The 23,668-nt window shown below is 39.2% G+C and overlaps 1 protein-coding gene across 1 annotated transcript; it reads left to right on the top strand.

Moving 5' to 3' along the window:
• The first annotated feature begins 1,680 nt into the window (after positions 1-1,680).
• On the top strand, positions 1,681-22,712 carry kif15 (kinesin family member 15). The gene is made up of 35 exons (XM_085767419.1): positions 1,681-1,820; positions 2,076-2,109; positions 3,955-4,141; positions 4,944-5,020; positions 5,127-5,164; positions 5,258-5,355; positions 5,461-5,640; positions 6,926-7,135; positions 7,927-8,052; positions 8,624-8,746; positions 8,867-9,014; positions 9,850-9,935; positions 10,053-10,262; positions 10,819-10,996; positions 11,073-11,208; positions 11,431-11,572; positions 11,663-11,830; positions 11,921-12,049; positions 12,164-12,269; positions 14,000-14,165; positions 14,264-14,414; positions 14,526-14,611; positions 14,718-14,796; positions 14,896-14,982; positions 16,087-16,191; positions 16,309-16,431; positions 16,540-16,686; positions 16,791-16,886; positions 16,979-17,143; positions 17,888-17,988; positions 18,100-18,166; positions 18,266-18,303; positions 18,441-18,573; positions 21,839-21,970; positions 22,070-22,712. The coding sequence occupies exons 1-35, from the start codon at positions 1,796-1,798 to the stop codon at positions 22,142-22,144; spliced, it is 4,152 nt and encodes a 1,383-aa protein (XP_085623545.1). The 5' UTR covers positions 1,681-1,795; the 3' UTR covers positions 22,145-22,712.
• Positions 22,713-23,668: the final 956 nt, after the last annotated feature.

Raw genomic sequence — 23,668 nt, 5'->3', positions numbered from 1 at the left:
ATTGCATTTTACCATGAAAAACTGTTTTTGTATTGTGAAACAAAGTTTTGAATTAAAAAAAAAAAAAAGAAGTATATTTACAGTTTTTCTCAGTCGCTTTGGTGCTTTTCTCACATCACTCTTAACATTTGCACAACAGTCAGTCAGTGTCGTCAAAATGAGAAGTCCTGACACCATCGTTTATGAACAAGATAGTCAAATGGCTTTGTCATGTTTTCATTAGGACACTTTATTCTCTAAGTGTTTTCTAATGCAAAAAGTGATGATACTACCTGAAAATGCTCAAGACAGCACTATACACTACTTGTACAGCCATGTGAAAACTACAGTAAAGTTACACATTACTGTATTTAGTGGAGATACTGAATATGTATGTTTCACATTTCTACTGCATATACTCTTTGCAATTCTGATTTGTTCACAGCATTGTGCAAAGGAAAAATACACTACAGTCATCTACAACAAACATACAGAAACACTCTTTGGGTACAACTTTACGTAAACAACGTTGCAGTACATATAGTAACTGAACCTACTGAGCACTGTAAATCATTCCTGCACATCCAGACGTTCCTGTCACATTTTCATCTACATCACTCTGTCAATTGTAGCGATTGAAACAGATTCAATATTCCCAAAGATACAGTAATGTCATCCTTACATTGTATCTCTTTCAACCTTATGCCATTGTTTGTAATCACCATTGCACAAATGTCTTGTTCTTGTAGCAGAGTAAAAAGGGCTCAGTCTCTTCCAGCTCTGTGAGGTTGTCTTGTAATCCTATGTGATGCAGAGTAAAATTACAGTAATGTACAGTACATATACTGCATTAACCATTATTACTGTAGTGTACAATACTGTAAAAGTGCTTCCTACTTGTAAAATGCTGTAGTACAGTACCGTACTGTAAAGATGGGAAATCTTTACTGTGGTTGCTGTAATACATTACAATACAATAAATCTGTTCTCTAGTGAAGCTGTAAGTCTAAATGTAAATGTAAAAAGTTCTTGTCCCACTGTATCTTACAGTAATGCCTGACACAATGACAGCAGTGCAGATTGTTTAGTGCTGAATTACTGTCCAATACCATACATACCTGTTGTTTGAATAATTGAATTCACAGTGCTTCTCCCAACATTTAAAATTAGTTTGACAGATTTTGAAAACTAGTTCAACAATTTTGTATGTAATGACTCAAGCAATGAAATGAGGACTATTAGTTTTATAGGGAAAGACTATTCAGCGTTCAAAAGTATAGTTCATTTTGACTGACATGACATAAACAAATGATAATGTTGTAAAACAGCAGAGAATTGTATGAGAGCAACTGATACATGTCCAAAAGCATTTGCAATTTGTTCAGAGGAAGGAGAAACTGCTACTATGATGTGGACAAATGACTACATGTTGTGGAGGTTGAACTAATAGTTATGAGAACTTTCATTCTGATTTGAGAACAGCACCAAAGCGACTGAGAAAAACTGTAATTGCATTTTACCATGAAAAACTGTTTTTGTATTGTGAAACAAAGTTTTGAATTAAAAAAATAAAAAAATAAATAAAAAGTATATTTATATTTATGTACATTACCCCCAGTCCTCCAGCAGGCGGCGCCACCACGCGCTCCGCTAGTCTTCATTCATAAAACACCACAGAAGCAGACGTGACGTCACGCCGCCGACCTGCCCGCCAATTTCGAGGCGATGTAAACAAGACCGAGCTGCTCTGACCTGACCGAGGCTCATCTGGACGATTTTAAACACAGAAAACGGCGAATAATTTCTTCTGTCCGCGATGATGATGAATCCCGGTGTGAAAGGTAAGTTAAGTTAGCGAAAACAAACACGAGTTAAAACGGTGTCGACACCTCGCAGCCGAAAACTAACTTAACTTAGCGTCCATAGTTGGTCTGGTTTGCTAACTCACTTCACCGCTGCACAGTCATTTATTTAGACATTTAGTTTCATGTTTACTAGCTTTTACCATAGTGCTAATAACCGTCTGTGTGTAGGTTTACCGAGCCTGTCTGTCCCGTAAACAAACATTAACAATCGTGTAATTATTATGTTGACAGGATGTGCGGATTCAAGCCAGCTCGCTGCTCCCAGGTAAGTTAATGTATTAAAAGTTAACATTAAGTTAGACATAATGACAGATGCTATATAGCAGTGGTTCCCAGCCTTTTTCTTAAGGGACCCATATTTTTTACCATTGAAAACTTTGGTGACCCCCCCGATGTCAAATAAAATAAAATAAAACAAGGAACATCATAACTTCTTTTACATTACAGACTTTATTATAACGTTATGTCAGTAATTTAATAACAGCATGGAACAAACAATCAGGAGAACCTGTGTATGATTACAACATATTTCTTCAGAACTTGTACTTTTAAAAACATAATTGTGTTTTTAAAAGTACAAGTTCTGAAGAAATATGTTGTAATTTTACACAGGTTTTTTTTTCTCATTGTTCCATGCTGTTTTTCCAATTCATTGTGCCTGATATTGCCCTGCTGTATATTATGTATTTAATGTTTTACAACTGTTGATATTCAATCATCTATTGATATAGGCCTATAATTTATTTGTTTATCTATTTAAATACACAAATAAATGTTTAATGTGGCCCTTGAATTTAGTTGATTTTGTCACATACATGAATTAAATGTTTAGCCTACTAATTTATTTAACATTTTAATTACATTGAAATTATTAAACCCCTTAAAATCAAGAGGGCTTCGCGACCCCCCCTGGATCTTTGGGGAACAGGTTGGGAACCACTGCTATATAGGAACTGGCCAGTATATGATCTTTAACCCGGGCTAATACTGTGTTTCTACAGGAAGCTTCATTGTGTGGTTGTTTTATGCTTCTCTTAGTTTATTTGATTTGATTTGATTTTTATTTGTCTCAAAAACAAGCACATCAAAAGACAAACAATCTATGTAACAACAAACAAAACAATAATGATACTGTGCAAGTTTGAGAAGGGGCTGAAGGAAGCAAAGCTTATCAAGTTCAGCCCCCCCTTACATTGTGATTCATGTCATACAGTACATCTGTAGTTCCATACAATTCAGAAGATTAAAAACATATTGCTTTAATATGAAATAAGACCATGATTATAAATAAAAAGAGTAAAATTAGCTGTCAAGTTCTTTATAGCTGTCCAAGAGTGTATGTTTGTACTTACTTTTAAATTGTTTTAAGTTATTGCACATTTTTATATCCTCATCTAGTCTATTCCACATTTTAACACCACAAAAATAGATGTTAAAACTTTTCAGGGTAGAATGGATGGTAGATTGTTTAAAGTTACAGTTCCCTCTTAAATCATATAGCTATGCTTTCTCTGACCATAAACATTTTTTGGATGTTTATTGGTAGCAACCTATTCCAGGCTTTAAACAAAATCTGACCTGTTTTGAATTTGACTAGGTCCTCAAATCTTAAAATACCCGATTTTAAAAACAACGGATTTGTATGATCAAGGTACCCAGCATGATGAACCATCCTTATGACTCTTTTTTGTAAACATTAGACATAATGATATAGGAACTGGCCAGTATATGATCTTTAATCCGGGCTAATACTGTGTTTCTACAGGAAGCTTCATTGTGTGGTTGTTTTATGTTTCTCTTAGTTTATTTGTTCTTCCTGGGGTCCACTTTTAAAAAACAGTACATTTAGAACATGTACATTTACAATCACGACATGAATAAGACAAGGCAAGTCAACAAAAACTTACATTGAATCTTTACAATACATATAAATCATCATCCTAAATCAAAAAACATACATCAGACAGTCCAGTGAACAGTGGTTATAAAATAAAAGGTCAAAACAAAACAATAACAAAGAACCTACATAAAAATGTAATGTAATAAATGTGATTTTTTTTAAAAATCTCCATGATTTCCAAATGGTAATGTTATTTTCTTGTTGTTTCAGTGGTGACAGCAATTCCATCAAGGTTTTTGTGCGAGTGCGACCTATGACGCAGGGGACCGGGCTGACCACAGATGGAGATCAGAGTCTGTGTCTCTCCGTCATCTCACCCAACTCCATCCGTCTGCATTCAAAACCAGAGCCACGAACCTTCACCTACGATCATGTGGCAGACATGGACACATCTCAGGTTGTGTACACATGGTTAATGTTGACATACCACTGGCTTGGGTGAAAGTACATTGATTGATTATCTCTCATCTTGGACTAGTAGTCTGTATGAGTCCAGAAAGTTAAAGAGAAAGTAGCATTTTTTTTAAAGTGGGGTTGTATGATCTACAAATAGCCCCTAAGTACTTTAATTGCAGTAGAAGACTCTCTGCACTCCTCCCGTTAGCAACGCCAGCCCATAGCCCTGCCCAGAGATTTACAACATACAGTGTTGTGAATGGACCCAAAGAAACGGCCTATTTTCGTGGCCTAAAAGAGGTTTTACGTGAAAAAAAATACACAGTTCCATTGTTCGCTATAATATAATTTTTTCCAGCCCCTCAAAGTGCAGGAAAAGTGCAGTTTTTTATTTGGACCTAACCAACTGCTGATCGGCGGGCGCTAACCCTGGGCGGAGGGATACGTGAGTTGGTTAGGTCCAAATAAAGACTGTTTTTTTCTGCACTTTGAGGGGCTGGAAAAACTTAAAAAAAATATTATAGCGAACAATGGAACTGTGTATTTTCTTTCACGTAAAACCTCTTTTAGGCCGCGAAAATAGGCCGTTTCTTTGGGTCCATTCACAACACTGTATGTTGTAAATCTCTGGGCAGGGCTATTATGGACTGGCGTTGCTAACGGGAGGAGTGCAGAGAGTCTTCTACTGCAATTAAAGTACTTAGAGGCTATTTGTAGATCATAAAACCCCACTTTAAAAAAAATGCTACTATCCCTTTAATCCTGGCTGCTGTGTCTGATCTTTGTCTCTTATTATTAAACAGGACTCTGTATTCTCCAGTGTTGCCAAGAATATTGTAGAGTCTTGCATAAATGGATACAATGGTACCATATTTGCCTAGTAAGTTGTCTTTATGTTCTTTCCACATGATATAAAATGATATTATGGGACAACTGCTCTGTGTTGTGCTACATATGACGCACTCATTCTCTCTTGTGCTCTACAGTGGGCAAACCGGCTCAGGGAAAACTTTCACCATGCTGGGTGAGAATTCAGTATCATTACATTGTGTTTTTTAAATTCTTTATCACAAAGATATAGATTATAGAATAAGAAGTGACACATTTTTTCCTATAGGACCATCGGAGTTGGATAATTTCACAGATGAACTCAGAGGGGTTATTCCTCGAAGCTTTGAGTACCTGTTTTTTCTCATCAACAGAGAAGTGGAGAGGGTGAGTCGTAACATTTCATCACCACAAAAAGGTTTTGTAAATCAATATTTGATACCTAGTTATTCTAATGACTTTGTTCATTTGTTTTTATCTCTCCACCAAAAGTCTGCACAGTCCAAGAGTTTCCTTTGCAAATGTTCATTTATTGAGATATACAATGAACAAATCTATGACCTCCTGGACACAGCCTCCGCCAGCCTTTTCCTCAGGGAGAACATCAAGAAGGGTGTGTTTGTTGAGGGAGCAGTGGAGAAGTTTGTCAACTCAGCTGCTGAAGCTTACCAGGTAGGTTGCAATCAAACATATGTTGCTGATTAAAGAGGAACTATGCAAGTCCGGTCGCTTTTAATTTCCGCTGTTTTTCTAAACCCTCCTCCTGACCATGTGCATTTGTTTTCAACGAAGCCGGCGAGAAATCAATCAATAGAGCGGTGGATGATGTTATTAATATCATAAATGCGTTACGATGTGTATATTTGTGTAGTCGTATCTGTCATAAACAAGAGATTACGGGTTACGGGGAGTGTTTGTGTCGCGGTGCTGCAGAGACGAGAGCTGGGACACCGGGGCGGAGGCTCTGATCTTGCAAGGTTGGTTTTAGGCCAAGAGATGCTAGTTGGAAAACAGAGAGCTTCCTTTCTCCCCGTAACAAGTTACAAGTCATTCATTTAACCATCACAGTTACTCCAAAGCTGTTTAATTAAAGCTGTACAGAAAAGAAAATTGAATTTGAGCCCACTGTGAGTCTTAACATTACTGTAATAACTCATCTATCAGACGATGTAGCCCAAACTTTGTGCAAAATTCTATTTTTGATTAAATCCGGGATGAAAGTGTGGTATTTTTTTTCCGCATTGGATAAAGCAGGCGCACGGATTATACGTCAGCCTGCTCACGATTCATCAGCCACAGATATTGGATCTGTCATCTGTCAATCAAACGTCTGAGACAATTTTGATGGGAAAACCCAGGTGGTGCAGTGCAAGTGAGTTATTCTGTCAAGTGCGTGTAAATACTTTTCATGCTCTGTTGCGGAAATTGATGTATAAATTCATCTGTCGACTGAATGACACACAAAATTCTGTCTTAATGCTGTTGATCAATCCTGGACTCAGTGCTGTGAGATACCAGTCAGCCATGTGGAAACACTGGTATGACTGTCTCTTTTAAATTTGTATGTGTGTTTGTTTTTTTAATGGACCTTGAGTCTAATAATAAAGTCTATCTATCTAATACACACGAGCTCGGTCTCGCCCCAAGCTTTGAATATCCCGCCCGCTCGATAACGACCAATCAAATTCGTTTTCCTTACTCGGGTAAACTTGTGCGGCAACTCGTGAAAACTCGGCGCGACAAACAGGACAAACCATTTCTGTACACCTTTAAGGTGAAAATGTAGCATAGTTAAGGTAAAAATCCTGCATAGTTCCTCTTTAAACAATGCCCTGATTTTCCACAGAGAGTTTCAAGGTTATTTAACTGATTTGGACTGAATTGTATTAAAAGCAGCTGTCATAATAAAAATGTACTGTGGTATTGTACTGAATTTGTGTTTGAATCAACTTACTAGGTGCTGTCCATGGGCTGGCGTAATCGACGCGTGGCTTCCACCTCCATGAACCGTGAGTCTTCAAGATCTCACGCGGTGTTCACCATGGCCTTGGAGTCCAAGGAGACGATCAATGAAGTGGTGAACATCCGAATGTCTCAGCTGAACCTGGTGGATCTGGCCGGCTCCGAGAGGCAGAAGGACACGCACACAGAAGGCTCCAGGCTCAAGGTGACGCTTCATGCCTGAACGCTCTGAAGCTGTGAAGTTTTTTTTTTTTTAACTAAGGTTTTTCCACAATAAAACACATACATACAGGAACACTCAGAACAGAGTCCCCACCCCATGAAAAACACCCCCCCTTGCACCTCCCCAACATAGGTGCCTACAAGATCCCATCAAATGTTCTATTAACATAACACTCAAAAGCTTCGCAAGCTAAGGTCTGGTCTATACATTAATTGCAAATCTGTCAAAATTTGTCAGGAAAAGAATGAATATCTACAAAAAAGTAAACCTGTTTGCTCTCTTATTACTATAGTAACAAATTCAGTTTATAGATTAAATTGTGAACAATATAACTCTGCATATAACAGCACGCACAAGTCCATGTGCTTAATTACATTTCACATTACAGTGTACAATCAAACATTGTGTGCACAGGCACCAGGTAGTACTATGCAGTAATAGTCCTGTTGCTGATCAAACTCACAGTGCCACACGGAACCATATGTGTAACTTGTAATGAACAATAGCAACAGGAATAGAAAAGGAGTGAGAAACATACCTGCCTGCCGTCGATATGACTAATGGCAGCCGTACTTACAGTTCCATAGCGTGACAGTCCCACAGAGAGTAATGTCCCAAGGAGATGGCCAGCATAAAACATCTGTGGCACATGGCTTGTTTTAATTAGCGGCAGTACTTCTTATCCCGGTGAGGAAGATGCAGGTTGTATGTACATCGACCATTTTTGTTGTCGCTTACAGCTTCCGTCTGCATTTGCTTTCCTCTCCTCTCAGGAAGCCAGCAGCATCAACCGCTCCCTCATGTGCCTCGGCCAGGTGATCATGGCGCTGGTGGACGTCTCCAATGGGAAGAATCGCCACATCTGCTACAGGGATTCGAAACTCACCTTCTTGCTAAGGGTTAGTGTCTCATTTCATTTCATTTATTAGTTTATTTCATAGGGACAGTGCACCACTAATCAACAGAGTTAAAAGAAAAACTGTAAGTGGGCCAAAGTTAGCCAACAAGGCTAGTTTTCGTCCTTTGTCCCTGGCCGGATGTTAAAGGCAACCTAAAAGCCAAAAAAAGGGGCAACAATTAAGTACTGCAGATGCAAAATTGGTATTTTTTATTTGAGAATGTATTCTCAGTCAACTAACCTGCATTTCTGTCATTGTGTGTACATTATGTTCAGTAGGTCAGGGCTGCGGTTGTGAGACATCTGTAAATGACTCAATTGCAATTCCTCCATAAGTTGTATTGTTTGTTCAGTGCTGCTTATGTCTTTTAAATCCTTTATGAATCTATCAATATAGAAAGACACACAAGCTAATTATGAACTCTTACATCAATCATGTAGCTTATATTGAAACTAGTAGGTATACATTTTGTAAGCCTGATGTTCTGACATTGATTTCTATTTTAAAGTGTTGAATTTAAAGATATCTTTCAGTGTCACTATTTTTTTTTTTTAAATCGTTGATATTTCAGGATTCTCTTGGAGGAAATGCAAAGACGTACATCATAGCCAATGTTCACCCTGGTTCAAAGTGTTTTGGAGAAACACTGTCTACCTTGCACTTCGCCCAGAGAGCAAAGTTGATCAAGAATAAGGTATCTGTCATAAAATTATAATATATACTGTGTTCATACAAACTGTACTTGAGCAGCCTTTGGTGATTTCAGTATCATCGAACATACAGTATTCATTATGCATTTATTCCTTTTTGCCAGGCCATCATCAATGAAGACACACAGGGAAACGTGAGGCAGTTGCAGGCTGAGGTGAAGAAGCTCAAGGAGCAGCTTGCACAGGCGCTGGCTTCTCCAACAGCAGACTATGGGAAAGATGCAGCACCAGGAGGACCTGCACTCCCCTTGGGTAGCAGTATGTCTAATTGTTAAAGGACAATTCCAGGCGAATTCAACTCGGGGGTGTATTTTCCTATCATTTTAGGTCTAAAAGAAGGAATCTGAAGATTTTCAGTTTAATTGCTCCTGTTTTGCGGTAGTTGCGTCTGTCCCCGCATCGACCACGGCAGCAATGAATGGGAGTGGATGTAAGTTCCGCTGTTTAGGCTGTTTCCAGCCCTCAAAGCCGCAATTTTTTTCCACAGACAGCGTCAGATGGCGACTCAAACATGCACCGAGAAGTTTATTTACTTCAAGCAAGCCAACATGTTTGTAAAACTAGATCTAATTCAAAGTCTCCCGGAGTCTCGCGCGAGACCCAAGTTGCCGTGCTCGGTGTGTTCAGATGCAGTGGGAAAGCTACCGCTTGCGTCATAAACACAGGAATATCAACTCTTTACTTGCTTCAAGTAAAAAAAACTTCTCGGCGCATCTTTGAGTAGCCACCTGATGCTGTCTGTGGAAAAAAATGTACACTTCAAGCAAGTAAAGAGTTGATATTCCTGTGTTTATGACACAAGCTGTAGCTCCTACTGTGCCTGAATACACCAGCACTGCAACTTCGGGCTCGCGCGAGACTCCGGGAGACTTTGAATTATTCTTTTAGACCTAAAATGATATGAAAATACACCCCTGAGTTGAATTCGCCTGGAATTGTCCTTTAACCTTCACACCCTCAAAGAAACATCTTGTTCTTTAAACAGTGAATGCATATCGAAAATTACCAGGATATGCATAAAGAGGAGGATGTTTTCAGTTCTAACTTTTACATTTTTTAAACAAATTTAAATGACTTTTCTTTCCAGGCCCTGAGATTCAACATGACGTCTTGTATAGAGCAAAGTTTTTGTCTGCTGTTCGTCTGTGGAGGAAGCGAGAAGAAGAAAAGAGAGTATGGGAAATGTCTTATTGTGTAGTTTTTTTTTTTACTTTTGTCGATTACATTGTTACACTGTAAGGGAATTATGTTGATGCAGGAGAACTCACAATTGTATTTAACCACATTCAGACGCTGCTTGAGAAGGTGGCCCAGCTTGAGGAGGCCTGGACACAGAAAGACAAGTTCATCCACTCCAGCCGAATGATCGTCAGGTTTCGAGAAGACCACATCGTTCGCCTCGAGAAGACATTGAAAGCAGGACAAAACTTTTTGTCAGACAATGAGTCTCAGGCTCTGACTGAGCAGTTGAAAGAAGAGATCAAGATCTTGAGAGATCAGGTAAAAACAATATTGATCACAGTATCTGATGACTGTATGTGTATGGTGTGTAAATACAAGGTAGGAGTCAGTCTTAGAGTTACTCCAATAATCTATTTATTTCCTCTTAAAAAGGCAGAATAGGGTTACCTGTGTATTAGCTAGTGTATATTTCTATTAGTAACAGCCATAAAGCTCCACGATGCCCCTCAACTCAGGGTTCCTATGCAAGTATGGAAAGTATGGAAAAGTATGAAATTTGATTTTATACATTTCCAGGTCTGGAAATGTATGGAAAACAGAAACTATTGTCCTACGCAAGTTTGGGAAGTATGGAAAAGTATGAAATTTGATACATTTCCATGTCTGGAAATGTATGGAAAATGTATGGAAAATGGAAACTATTGTCTGGAAATATATTTATCATCTGGATTTGGTCTTATCTGAAGTTATTTGGGTTCATTATTTTGTACTTACTGTACCTAGCTACACTGTACCTAGCTACACATTTCAAATGTGTAGGAACCCTGTCAACTGCAAGATCGACTGTTTATCCTTTTTTTTTGTGCCCTTTAAGGTTGAACATCACCCAAAGATGACTCGATATGCAGCCGAGAACTTCAGCCTCCGACAGGAGAACCGGCAGCTTCGTGCTCTTGAATCGGTAGTGAAAGCTGAAGAACTTGTTGGCCAAGTTGCTGCCGAGCTGGAAGAAGCCTTCCAGACTGCTGTGGAGTCAGAAAGACTCAGAGAGAGTAAGTGGTTTACTAAATAAAATTAAAAAATCCTTCATACCTACTTGCATCACATTAATTTCGCATTTCTCAACAGCATCCTCCTCAACCTCAGCAGCTGCAGACAGCGTCTCAGCAGCCACAATCGAGAAGCTGAAGGCTCAGCTGCTTCAGAAACAGTCCGACCTCGCATCTGCCCTTCGTGCCTTTGAGGAGTACAAAGAAGTTACCAAGTAAGAGGAAAATATAATGAGGAGAAAAAAAAAAAAAACTCAACGGATTTTAAGGAACAAGCGTCACCAAATAGGAATTTATACAGTTTTTTTTGTATTTGAAAAAGAAAAAGCTTCTTAGTTTCCTGACTTCCATTTTGACTTGTTACTTTGCCATAACACTATTTCTTATATTTGTGAAGTATGTTTTGCTAAGTTTTTGGACGTTGCTTTGTGTTCTAGGAAACAGATGTCTCAGCTGGAGTCTGAGAAAATCTACCTTGACAAGTCCAACAAACATTTGGAAAACATTTTGGAGGCCACAAACGCCTACAAAAAACAGGAGGTCTCTGAACTGAACAGGATTCACGTTGAAACTATAAAGGTGAGGGGATGTTGAAACTATAACCCAGGTCAAACCGTGACGTGACACAACCTTATTCTCCTTTTATCCTTCATTTGCCTTTTATAACAGATTCTCACCACGCCCACCAAAGCGTACAACTTGCGGTCGCGTCTCGTGCCTCTCTCCAGCCCGGACCACCTGAATGGGACCGGCGACGACGCAGAAGACATTTGGGGTGAGCAGCCTCCCTCGGACATGACCGAGATGGCCTTGACCGAGGAACTGCGCCAAGTGCAGGTAAAGCAAAGTTCACTATGTCTGAAATGTGTGCTGCAATGAATAAAGTCGGCGGCCCACACGGTCATAGTTTGTCTATTTTCTCATCAGGAGCAAACTAGTCGCGTCCAGACGCAGCTGAATGAGGAGGAAATGAAGAACACCAAGCTGCTGCAGCAAATTGCAAAACTTGAAGCGCAGATCACTGTGATGTCACAAGAGTGTGAGCACAAAGATGAGGTATATCTCCTCCCCTGATGCTCCTTTTAATTTACAGTTTTATGTTGTAAATTTGGAAAAGCATGACGTCTTTTAACCTCACCACTTTGATTATGTCATTTACGTGTTATGCAGCAACTTTCTGCTGAGAAAGCTAACAGGGACAGAGATCAGCTCAACCTGCAAGACTCTATCAGTGAGCTGCAACAGAGCCTTCAGTCCGAACAGAAAGCTGCAGATGGTGAGACTCTGATGTTTATCTTGTACCGTAAAACTTCAAATAATGGCCGAGTCCCAAATTGCCGCCGGTCCCAATTAACCGCCGGGTGTAGCAAAATATTTTTTTTTTTTTTTTTTTGCTCCAAGTCTTTTTATTTATATTTGTACATACAAAGATAATGTACAGAGTACATAAATTCAAAAGTATAAATGATCAGGAGTAATACAAATATAAACAACAACCCCTACCCCCCCCGCTCCAACGGAGCCCCATCCCTGCAACAATATTACTGCACCATTTTTACAATCTTGTGTTGAGTTGGTATGCAATTACTTGTATTACATGCATCACATACCAATATTTATATAAATAAAAAAGTGACACAATTAGAATAGTAAGAAAAATAGTCGTTAATTAAACCAAAACAGCATGATAAACAAGTAAATAAAAAATAATAATAATAATAATAAATAAAAAATCAACAAGTGATTGAGAGTGGTCCTTATGGGTTTCAAATTGTACATAATACAGTATCAGTCATATAAAACACCAAAATTAGTGACATCTTATTTCTCTATATAACTTAAAAACGGTCTCCATGTAGCATGAAATTTTTGAATACATCCTCTTGTAGAGTAACGAATCTTCTCTAGTACCAAATGATGTAGAAGGTCATTAATCCACATCTTAAAGGTTGGGGGAAGTTTCTCCTTCCACTTAAAAAGTATTAATCGCCTAGCTATAAGAGATGCAAAAGCTATCATATTCTGTGCCTGGCGGTTAAGGTGAGTATCTTGTTGAGTTATTCCAAATATGGCAGTAATGGCAGAAAGTTCAATAGGTACTTGTAAAACATCTGAAAAAGTTTTAAATATTGACTGCCAGAAGTTGTCTAGTTTTGAACAAAACCAGAACATATAGCAAAATATTTTTTATATTAAACGCCCATCCCAAATAAACGCCGGGTCAAACATTGTTTTTCTGGTTGCCAAAAAATATTCTATGCAAATATAGCGGGTGTCTCTAGACATTAAAGTCGGCCGAGGACCGACGAGACGCCTCTGGGCTGGTTGCTCCTGCCCGGTCTGTCCACTCCTCTCATCCGCACTTCAGCACCTGTCCTGGGCTGCACAGTGTCGGCTCGGCTCGGCTCGCTCCTCGTTTTAAATGACTTTACTCCTTTTAAAAGTAGCGTAAAACAGCCTACTGTCCTCTAATTACTCATACGCGTATTTAGTTAGGCTACACGTTGCATTATATTATTATTAGTTATAGGTCTACTTCATTCAATCAAAAAAAAGAAAAAAAAAAGGACGGTGGAGCGAGCCAACACAGGTGCTGAAGTGTGGGAGAGGGGGAGAGCAGTGGAGAGACTGGGCGTCCGCAGGGTTTTTGCAACTTGCGGCGGATCAGAGAGGGCGGAGGACCGACATGACGGGGGGTCTCAGTCTCCTGGTACCTGTGCGGAGGTCAGCGAGACCGAGAACGAGTCCGCCCTGGCCGTATTTACAGTAATGCCTTGAGAAACATCGTTCCACCGCCGCCTGCCGCCACAGAGTGAAGCCTCTTTGCCCAGAAGGAGGTCCAGGTTGAATACTATTAATAAACGCAGGTCCCTAATAAACGCCTGTTGATTTGAGCGATTTAAGCAAATAAACGCCCGGGCCTTTATTTGGTGTTTTATGGTATTATAATCACCTCTTCGCCTGCCTGGACTTTTTCTCATGACTTTTTCCCTCTCCTCCTTTCAGTTCTGAGGAGTGAAATCCATGATCTACGCCTGGTGCTGCAGTCGTCCGATAAGGAGCTGGCTGCTGCGAAGGACGAGTTACGAGACGGCCAGAGCGAGCAGCAGAGAGAGATGAGCCAGCTCTCCAGCAGCCTGATCAGCACGCAGCTCCAGCTTGACAAAACCCAGTAAGCATGAGTGTGTCATACATACAGAGTTTTGTATTGTGGCCACTCTTCGATGTTGTGTTTTTATGAGCCCCGTGACCACCGTGTCTTTGTTCCAGGCTGGAGTGGGAGCAGCTTCTGGAGCAGCATCGGACACTGCAGGATTCGTTTGACCAGCTGCAAGCGGAGGCCAAGTTTGAGGCTGACCAGGCAGGACAGCAGCTGCAGGACAGGCAGCGTGAGATTGATGAACTGAAAGCACAGCTCACGGTTAGTGAACTCATAAACTCAACTATGGCCTTTTTTTGTCCCAAAATGTGGACTGTGATGTCTTATTTTCTCTTTTTTATATTTTTCCATGATGTTTAACTTTCACTGTAGGAACTGAATAATTCTCTGCAAAATGAACAAGAACACACGAGCACCCTGATCTCACAGTTGAGAGAAAACAAAGAAAGTACTTCAAAGTGAGTTTTTGCCATTTTGTCTCTCGGGGGTTTTGTGTTTTTGTGAACAGTTTAAAAAAAATTATTCTTACATTGACATGGACGACTATTTAATGTTTGTCCTCAGAGAACTCATTGAAACTGTGGAGCAGAACTCAAACCTCAAAAAACAAGTCTCAGACCTAACAGCACAAAATCAACAACAGGTAGGTTTGAAGCACAATATGCATGTTATCAATATGGTAACTATTTGATTGTAATTGCATTTTAGTATCTAAACCAGGTTTTCTTATTTCTGTCTGAAGGCGTCCAAACTTGTCGGTCTTGAGCAAAGTCTGACGTCTTCCAGTGAAATCATAAAAGGCTTGGAGCAGAAGATTGAACAGGATAAAGTAAGTCTGAATAGTTCAATCTCTCCCATCTCTGATTTCTACAAATACAACGGTGTTAATGTGTGTTACCCTCCTGAACATAGATATATAAACGTAGATGCCGCGTTCTATATCTGGCGATACGTCAGTGGGGCCGCCATATTGTGCAGGACACAGAACGTCTAAGCCTGTGAATATTCTCATTTGTCCAGGTCATTTGTCCAGGTCCAAGAGGCTTCATCAGTTGCGTACATGAACTGATGAAGCCTCTTAGAGGTGAAACGTCTTCCTAGACAAAATAACTGAGTCCAGTTGCGTTTGATTTAAATTTCTTTGGGGATATCTACAGATCTACAGCTCTAGGTCACTGAATTGTTAGACTACACTACAGTAGTCATTTCAATTTGCGCGTCTGTGTGTTTTCCTTTTTATTTTTTATATAATATTCATATGCGGATCAAGAGTGAGCGAGTGAGCAAGCGCGAGAGAAACAGCAGATGCGCACCAGATGCAGGTTGACTGGGCAAAAACTGAAACGAGACGGTTAAAGAGAGGAAAAACACAGAATATACAATAAGAGACTTTGAGTGGATGTGATGGTGGCTCAGGTTTAGTGATGAGAAAACTGTCACTGTCAGCTGCTGCTCCAAACAGTCACTAACTTTAATTTGAAGGGACAGATTAGATGTTGATTTTGTTAACAGGGACTTTGTTGCACCCATATCACCGTGGTGCGTATTTTTTATACAGTCTATGGGTGCGTCTTGAAATCCCTCTTTGTCCAAAGCGGGAGATGACAGAAAGAGTCTGAGAACTACTTAATTGAAGCTACATTGTTGCGAGTTTGCTGCGGTGTACAGGAGGCTCTGCGCCGTGCTCAGGGTTTCAGCTGCTTCTAGGATAATGTAGTTAACGTCCCCAGCGTAAATGACGCCTGTGAATAGATTTAATCAAAATCTGGGGTTACAACCATGGTTACAGCGTTTAGAACGGCAGTCCTTTAGAACTTATGCCCTGCACAACATGGCGGCCAGCAGACGCATGGTGGCGCTGTTCGGCAGTATGGAACGCGGCATCTACGTTTATATATCTATGCTCCTGAATGTCTCTTGTTTTGTTTAACAGGATGTTGTTCTAGATCTGATTAACCAAACCAGAGACCTCCGCACCAAGCTGAGCGAGAAGGACCAGACCATCACCCATCTCTCTGAAGATGTCAAAGACATCACAGTACTTTACTTGTCCTCCTTTTTCACCCTCGATTCTTCTTAGATAACTTCATTCATTGTTGTACAAAGAAAAGCCCAGTCAGGGCACGTTTGTGATAATGATGTCTTTCTTTTCCAGGCCAAATACAACGTTGCCTGCCTTGAAAGGGAGGATATCAGGGAACAAAACAGTAAGACACAGACAGAAATCTGTGACCTAAAAGAAGGGTTAGAAAGAAGTGTGGCGTCCAATAAGATCGAGGTAAGTTTGGTCGCATTAAACACCTCAGTTCATGTGGATTTTTCAAAATCTACTGCAGGAGATTAATGATAAAGCCACAATATTTGTAATATGTGCATCTGTCCTTAGGTTGAAGTGTTGCAGGAGGAAGTGACTTATGCCACTGAGGAGGTTGAGAGACTCACAAAGGTCTTAGATGAGCAGAACAGCCTCCTCCAAGCATCTCAACAGCAAACAGCCCAAAAGGATATCATAATACAGAATCTAAGGCAAAAGGTGAGGTTTAATTATCTCATTGCAAAACAAACGTCCAAATAATGACTGATATGAAAAGAGATCATAAGGGTCGAAATCACTAAGACATTGTCCTTTTATACCAGGTGCAACAACAGCAAGAAGCTGTTGAAAAAACAATAAGAAACGGAGGTTGCAAACCCTTTGTTGAGCCGACGGTCACACCTAAATCATTACCTCGGGTAAAACCTGTTTAAGATTTAAGTATTCTTTAAAGACAGCCATCAAGTGCATCGAGAATTTTTTTTTTTAATCATACTTTCTGTTTGTAAAGACGCCTCGTACTCCAGGAAGCTTCAGCAGGGACCTGACCCAGGTGCTGGAGAACCAGGAGAGGGAGCTGGAGAATCGACGCTCCTCCATGATGACCATGGAGATTCTTCTAGCAGAGCTGAACGCTGAGAGAACGGCCAAGAATGAGGAGATCCAAAGACTGAAGGTGTTGTAATGTAATTTGTGCTAATACAGCCATTCTTTAGTCTTGGTGTTCACTGCTTTCAAATCTTTTTGTACCTTGATTAATTCCAAAAAAACAAAAAAAAAGAAAAGAAATCATTGCATTAAAGTGTTTGTTTCTTACTTTTGATGATGAATGCAGTTGGTGTTAAAGCAGAAGTAAGTGGTCCGGTCGTTTTCGCTAATGCTGCGTTCCAGGCAGGCTTTTGAAATCGTAAATTACAGCTTCAAGTCACAGCTTACGACTTTGTAGCGTTCCAGGCAACCCACTCGTGTTTTTCCGACCTGTTTTACCGGTGAAAGTCACTATAACGGCCACTCGTAACTTCCGACTCGTGAACTCGTACCAGATCGACCTGGTACGACTTCACAGGTCGGAAAAATACGAGTTTCCTTGAACGCACCACCAACAGTCCTCGTCCCTACGTCGCCACATTCACGGCGTCCCTTGGCTGCACACACAGCCCTGCATGCCGTTCTCTCTCCTCATTGGATAAAAACTGTAGGATACGATAAATGTTTTCTCTTCGGCTCAGAGCAGAGCAGAGTGACTGAGAGACCCGTGTTTCAGACCAAACACTCTATGTAAGTGATTGCTGTCGGAAGATATAACTATTTAAGACTTATATTAACACAAATATATCACTTACTTCTGCTTTAAATGGTCTTTCTTAACAATTGTGAATTCCACTAATAATCATTACTAATCTGTGTTACCTCTCCTCAGACGCAGCTCAATGAGAAAGAGATGATTCGAATGGAAATCCAGGGTTTGCTTGACAAGTTTTATACTAAGCAGAACGAGATGGCACAGAATGGAAATAATAGGTAGAGTCTATTTGTTTAGTTGTTCATCCATTTGCTGCTTTAAAAAATGTAAACACTACACCTGTAATTGATGTAATGAGGAAATTAATGATGTTTTGTTGTGATTTCCAGTGAGGAGCTGAATGATGCCATTAAGCAGTCCATTCTGAAAGAGTTGAAGGAGGAGAGAGCTGAGAGGGTTTGCATCTTTCTCTTTGCTGGTTTGATTTTTTTCTGGACTAAATTGTTTATTTGATATATTATATGATGTGTAATTTCTTCTGTCATTGATTAACAGCTCAACATGACACAGAAGCTGACCAACACTCAAAAAAGGTAAGCATCTATGAGCAGAGGTTTTGTTAATTTAATTTAGTTAAATTAGTTAATTGCTTTGTTATTGAATTTCAATCTTTTGCTTTATCAATTCCTGCTCACTGACAGTCGTGTTTTGGTTTTGTGCTGTGGATCAGGCTGCAGGAACAGGAGGCCATGCTGGCCCAGTCTCAGACCTGTGTTCAGGAGCTGACCACCGAGCTGAGGAACCGCTGTTTGGAGCTGAGAGATCTGGGCCACAGGATGCAGGATGAGGACAAGCTGCTCCAGGTGAGGCGGGGAGGAGGCCACTGTTTCACTACATGAAGCATTGCAGCTTACATGTATGATACTTTAAACCTAAAAGGGTATATTTGTATATACAGCTATAGTCCAGTAATTTTAGGCCAAAAAAGGGGTCAACGTTAAACAAATTGCAACAGAAGCAAACTCAACTGATTTTGTATCCTCAGCATCTCCTGAGTGAGGGAAAAAAAGCCCCGAAGAATCCCATTAGGGGAAAGTTTAGAAAAACACCCAAACATATCCCATTCATACGCATATAAAAAAAAATGTTCACGTGAATAGGGTAAAATTTTTAACCTTTAGATATCTCCATGAAAATTACTGAGTTGATTACTTATATTAAGACAAACAAAAAATGTATTACAAGTTTTTTGAAATTCTTTGTTAACTCATTGAGTGCCGCGCTCCTTTCCAAAGTTTTAGTCAAGTGTACCGGCAAATTAGACCATATTTGACTTTTTATTTTAGAGCCATAGTGTATTCTATATTATTGCCACCAACACATACTGTGGCTCATTTGAAAGGTTTAACTTTATCCTTCAAATGGCCACAAACCGTTTGTTTCTACGTGCCTCCGTTCCTGAGAAAAGTCAAGCTAAACATGGCTGGGTTTCACCAAAATCCCTCCTTTTTTTCTAGAAAAGGAGATAGAGCGTCTTTTATGAAAGGTGCTGTTTGTGCCTGTCGCTCTTCTCACACTCGCATTTCTGGATCAAAAGGCTCGTATAAGATAAATATACACAACAATTGTTGTTCTATTCACAAAACCACCATCGGGGGCGGGGGGGGGCGCCACTAAACAACAATAACACAGACGCACCGTGCCGTGTCACAGCCTCTCGCCGCGGAACGTGAGGCTCTGCCGGCCACAGCGGCTCGCGAACACCGGTCCCGCCGGTGGTCGTGGTCCTTCTGTGGTACGGGTCGGTGGTGCCGGTCTGCTTTGACCCAGAGACCATCAGATTTTACCGCGGGAGGACTTTAGGGAGGACACAGTGTTGCTCCAGATGAAGACCGGGCGGGACTGTCGGCTGAGAGCTTCCTGGTTCAGCTCCCAGCTGCTGCAGCCTCGCGGGTGAGAGCGGAGCAGCAGCGGAGCAGCTGCTGCATCTGCATGCAGAACTCCGTTTGCAGAAGCTGAGTTATGATAAAAACTTCCAGATCATGAGCTGTCATGTGACTTTGATCGTCATCTATTTCAGTTCTCCTCGTCGTAGAGTCCCCAAATTTACATATAATGTGTATTAAAGTGTCTATTTTCATAATTTAAAAAAAAAGCAAAAAACGAAAAATTTCGTTTTTGGCACTCAACGCATGGGAACGAAAAACGAGAAATTACGTGGTTGGCACTCAATGAGTTAACATGAGCAAATTTGCATAAATGTGTATAAATTTGCATAAATTCCACCGTTTTGACGGCACATACATGAAGTAGCTGTGGTGGTACCGGCATGGAAATTGGAATGAGTTGACTACATCGGTCAACCGACAAGTTGACCACTTTAAATTTCAAGATGACTGCAATTTCTCAAGACAGCCACATCCTTAGTAGAGCAGGTATGACATGAGCCAACAGTGCATAATCCAATTACGTATGGCTAATTTGCACACATACAGCACCTGATCTAAACATTGGGTAGAGCAGGTGAAAATGTCTTGTTCAATCTTGTTAACATATAATATGTTAACAAGATTGAACAAGACATTTTTTAACTGCAATATGATATTACAATTAAAAAAGGAATGGAACCAATTTAGGCCTATGAGCATTAATAGCGACGGAGCATGTCATACCTGCTCTACTAAGGGTTAAGGGATGTCTTGAAAAATTGCAGTCATCTTGAAATTTAAAGTGGTCAACTTGTCGGTTGACCGATGGAGTCAACTCATTCCAATTTTCATGCCGGTACCACCACAGCAACTTCATATATGTGCCGTCAAAACGGTGGAATTTATGCAAATTTATACAAATTTATGCAAATTTGCTCATGTTAACAAAGAATTTCAAAAAACTTTTAATACATTTTTTGTTTGTCTTAATATAAGTAATCAACTCAGTAATTTTCATGGAGATATCTAAAGGTTAAAAATTTTACCCTATTCACGTGAATTTTTTTTTTTATATGCGTATGAATGGGATATTTTTGGGTGTTTTTCGAAACTTTCCCCTAATGGGGAACATGGACATGCTGAGGATACAAAATCAGATGAGTTTGCTTCTGTTGCAATTTGTTTAACCTTTTCTCATAAAATGACTGGACTACTAATACATTCAGGGTTGATAAACCATATTTTACCATGGAAGATGGCTACAGAACAACATCGGAGAATGTAATTTTGATAAATTACAGATTTCTGTCCTTCAGGCTGAGTAGTTTACTTGGTTTACATGTACATTTATTTACACAATCCAACTATGGTGGTGAAAGATTTGCAACAATAGTGAGATGGCAGATGTGTTGAGGGGAGGAATGCTGCCCGAAGTCTTGTATGTCTGTCTACAATGCAAAATAAATAAATCAGTTAGGTCTACCCAGAAACATAAATGAAAAGATAGATGTTTTTCAGTTGAGTGTTGAGGACAAATAAGACAGAGGAGGGAAACTGTATTCGATGAGATTTTGATGCTGATAATATGACAGTACACTAAATGAAAAACATCTAAATCCTGGTGGGAATACAAGTTAAATTCTGAAAACTGATTTATTTTACACTTTGATTTGAACAGTGTTAGTTTAAGTTTAGTTAGTTTAAGTTTATTTCGGACATGTTAAAAGAAATAAAACATAATACAGAAATGGACAGACATAACATATAAAAACTTTGCAAAAACAACATATGAACAAAAAAAAAAATATATATATAATAATAAAAAAATAATAATAATAATTGAAAATAAAGGTAATTTGATTTTTTTTTTTTTTGTTTGTTTATTTGTTTGTTTCATATCCGAAAAGGAGTGGGAAGAAGTAAAACTTATTTACTCCCACCCCTTATTCATAAATTATCTATCAAGTTATCTAGTCATTATAATATATACAGTAAGTTCATTTATGAGTTATTTAACTGGATTTATTCTAATATATTATTATATTTATGTTTATATACATATAGATTTATTCTAACATATGACTATGTGTGACATTCAAATTCAGTACGACTTGATTTGATGACACAAAGGTTGCCTGTCAAAGACCAGACTAACAGATGGAGCTCAGCCGAGTTGACTCGTATACTTTATTTCTCACAGGAGAACGAGGTTCTCCGTAAGCAGAACGATAAGCTCTCGGAGGAGAATGGAAAACTCGTGGGACATAAGAACCACAAACAGAGGATTGAATATCTGGTCAAGCTGAAAAGGGACAACACCAAACTTCAAGAGGTATAGTAACTAACATTTCTGCTCTCTTCTCCTCCTTGGTGATTTTAGCACTGGTTTCACATCACAACAATAAACTTTGTGCTTTCTTTTGTTTTAAAGGAAAATGAAAAGCTGCGAACAGAGATGAGCTTAATGCGAGACAGCAGTGGATTTCCCCCACTGGAGATGACCTAAGTCTGATGGATTTTTAATCGTTTAATGGAGTTTAATGGAGGTGAAATTGTACCTTTCCCAGTTGTTTAATGGTTTTAATACAATGGCATTTTGATTAATTATTTTATTATTTGTTTTAATTCTGGAAATGCACAGTAAGGATTACATTACATCATATTATTACACCTAATCAGATGTTGCCAGGAGGCACACTCGTTAACTTCACTGATCTGCTATTGCAGCAGAGTGGACAGAAACGGTGTGACCGAGCTGCCCATTAGTCCAGCTCCATCTTGTCTCGGTGTCGTTGGGTCGCTGCAGACGTATGGTAAAAGTAGACTTACTACATTCACAGCCAACATGGAAATTATAATGACGCTGAATAAGAGTTTAATGTGAAATCTGAACAGTTCACATGTTCAGACCTTTTTTTGGTGCTTATTTCTGATGCTGTGATTGTGATTGTTGTCTGACCATGAGTTGCTTCCATGGTAAAATGTTTCTTTATGTATTTTTCCACATCATACTTTTTTTCAGCAGCTAATTAGCTTTTTTGTATACTGTAATTAAACATATTTTCCTCAATCTTGGTATGCTTAACTTTTTTCTTTTTTTTACACTATTTTAGGGCCGCAACTAACAATAATGTTTTAATATTGGTAAAGCTGTACATTAATTGACTAGCTTTCTTTTCAAAAAACAAAATAACATCTATCTATTATAGTTTCACAGAACTCAATGTGATATCTTCAGATGTTTTCATTTATCCCATGTTTATGTCTGAGTATCCTGAGATGAGACGGACATTATGGCAGCACCTGATTTAATTTGCTTTTATTTCCTCCTTGGTTTGAGACAGTCGGAGATGTTTATGTTACAGACGAATAATGGATATTTTTTTTTATTATTATTAATATCAGAGTTTCCTGTTTTTTTTATATCCTACAAACAGCAAGGCATTTTGTCATCCTGTTTCTACACTTACTGTAGTCTAAGCAGGGCCGTTGTATAGGGGAGAAAGGTGATGATAATTCTAGGGGCCCAGTGGGGCCCATGAAAAATCCCAGTAGTCTAATCTTTGTATGACTCATTTATTCTGCGTAAGACCCTGACTAATACTCATAGTACACAGTAAAAACTCAACATCTTTCCAAGAATATTTGTCTTATTTCTTGTCCAAATGTCTAATTTCTAGTCAAAACTAATCTCTTTACACTTAAAATAAGACTCATGACCTAAAAATTAACTTGTTTTTAGATACTTTTCACTTAAATTCACAATAAATAGAAAAATCTGCCAGTGAAAGTAAGTTTTTTTGTGCTTTTAATAAGGAAGAAAAACTTGCTCCACTATCAGATTTTTTCTACTTATTCCAAGTGAAAATATGCTTGAAAGAAGTAAAGTGTCTAAAAACAAGCTACTTTTAATATGATGTGTCTTATTTTAAGTACAATGAGATTTGTTTTGACTAGAAATGACATTTTGACTAGAAATAAGACAAATATTCTTGCTAAGATACTTGAGTTTTTGCAGTGTAATGCTGCA

This window comes from Trachurus japonicus, chromosome 22 (assembly GCF_045865225.1).
Source record: "Trachurus japonicus isolate A0001 chromosome 22, Traja_1.0".
Classification (NCBI taxonomy): Eukaryota; Metazoa; Chordata; class Actinopteri; order Carangiformes; family Carangidae; genus Trachurus; species Trachurus japonicus.
The sequence above is the reverse complement of the archived record's forward strand: the minus strand, read 5'-3'. Positions and strand labels throughout refer to the sequence as shown.

What these genes read in the sequence shown, in the direction of transcription:
- kif15 (XM_085767419.1), top strand. Translation starts at nt 1,796, where the DNA reads ATGATGATGAATCCCGGTGTGAAAG. An exon ending in GAGTACAAAGAAGTTACCAA is followed by an intron (nt 11,209 to 11,430) that starts GTAAGAGGAAAA and finishes TTTGTGTTCTAG; the next exon opens with GAAACAGATGTCTCAGCTGG. An exon ending in AGTGTGAGCACAAAGATGAG is followed by an intron (nt 12,050 to 12,163) that starts GTATATCTCCTC and finishes CGTGTTATGCAG; the next exon opens with CAACTTTCTGCTGAGAAAGC.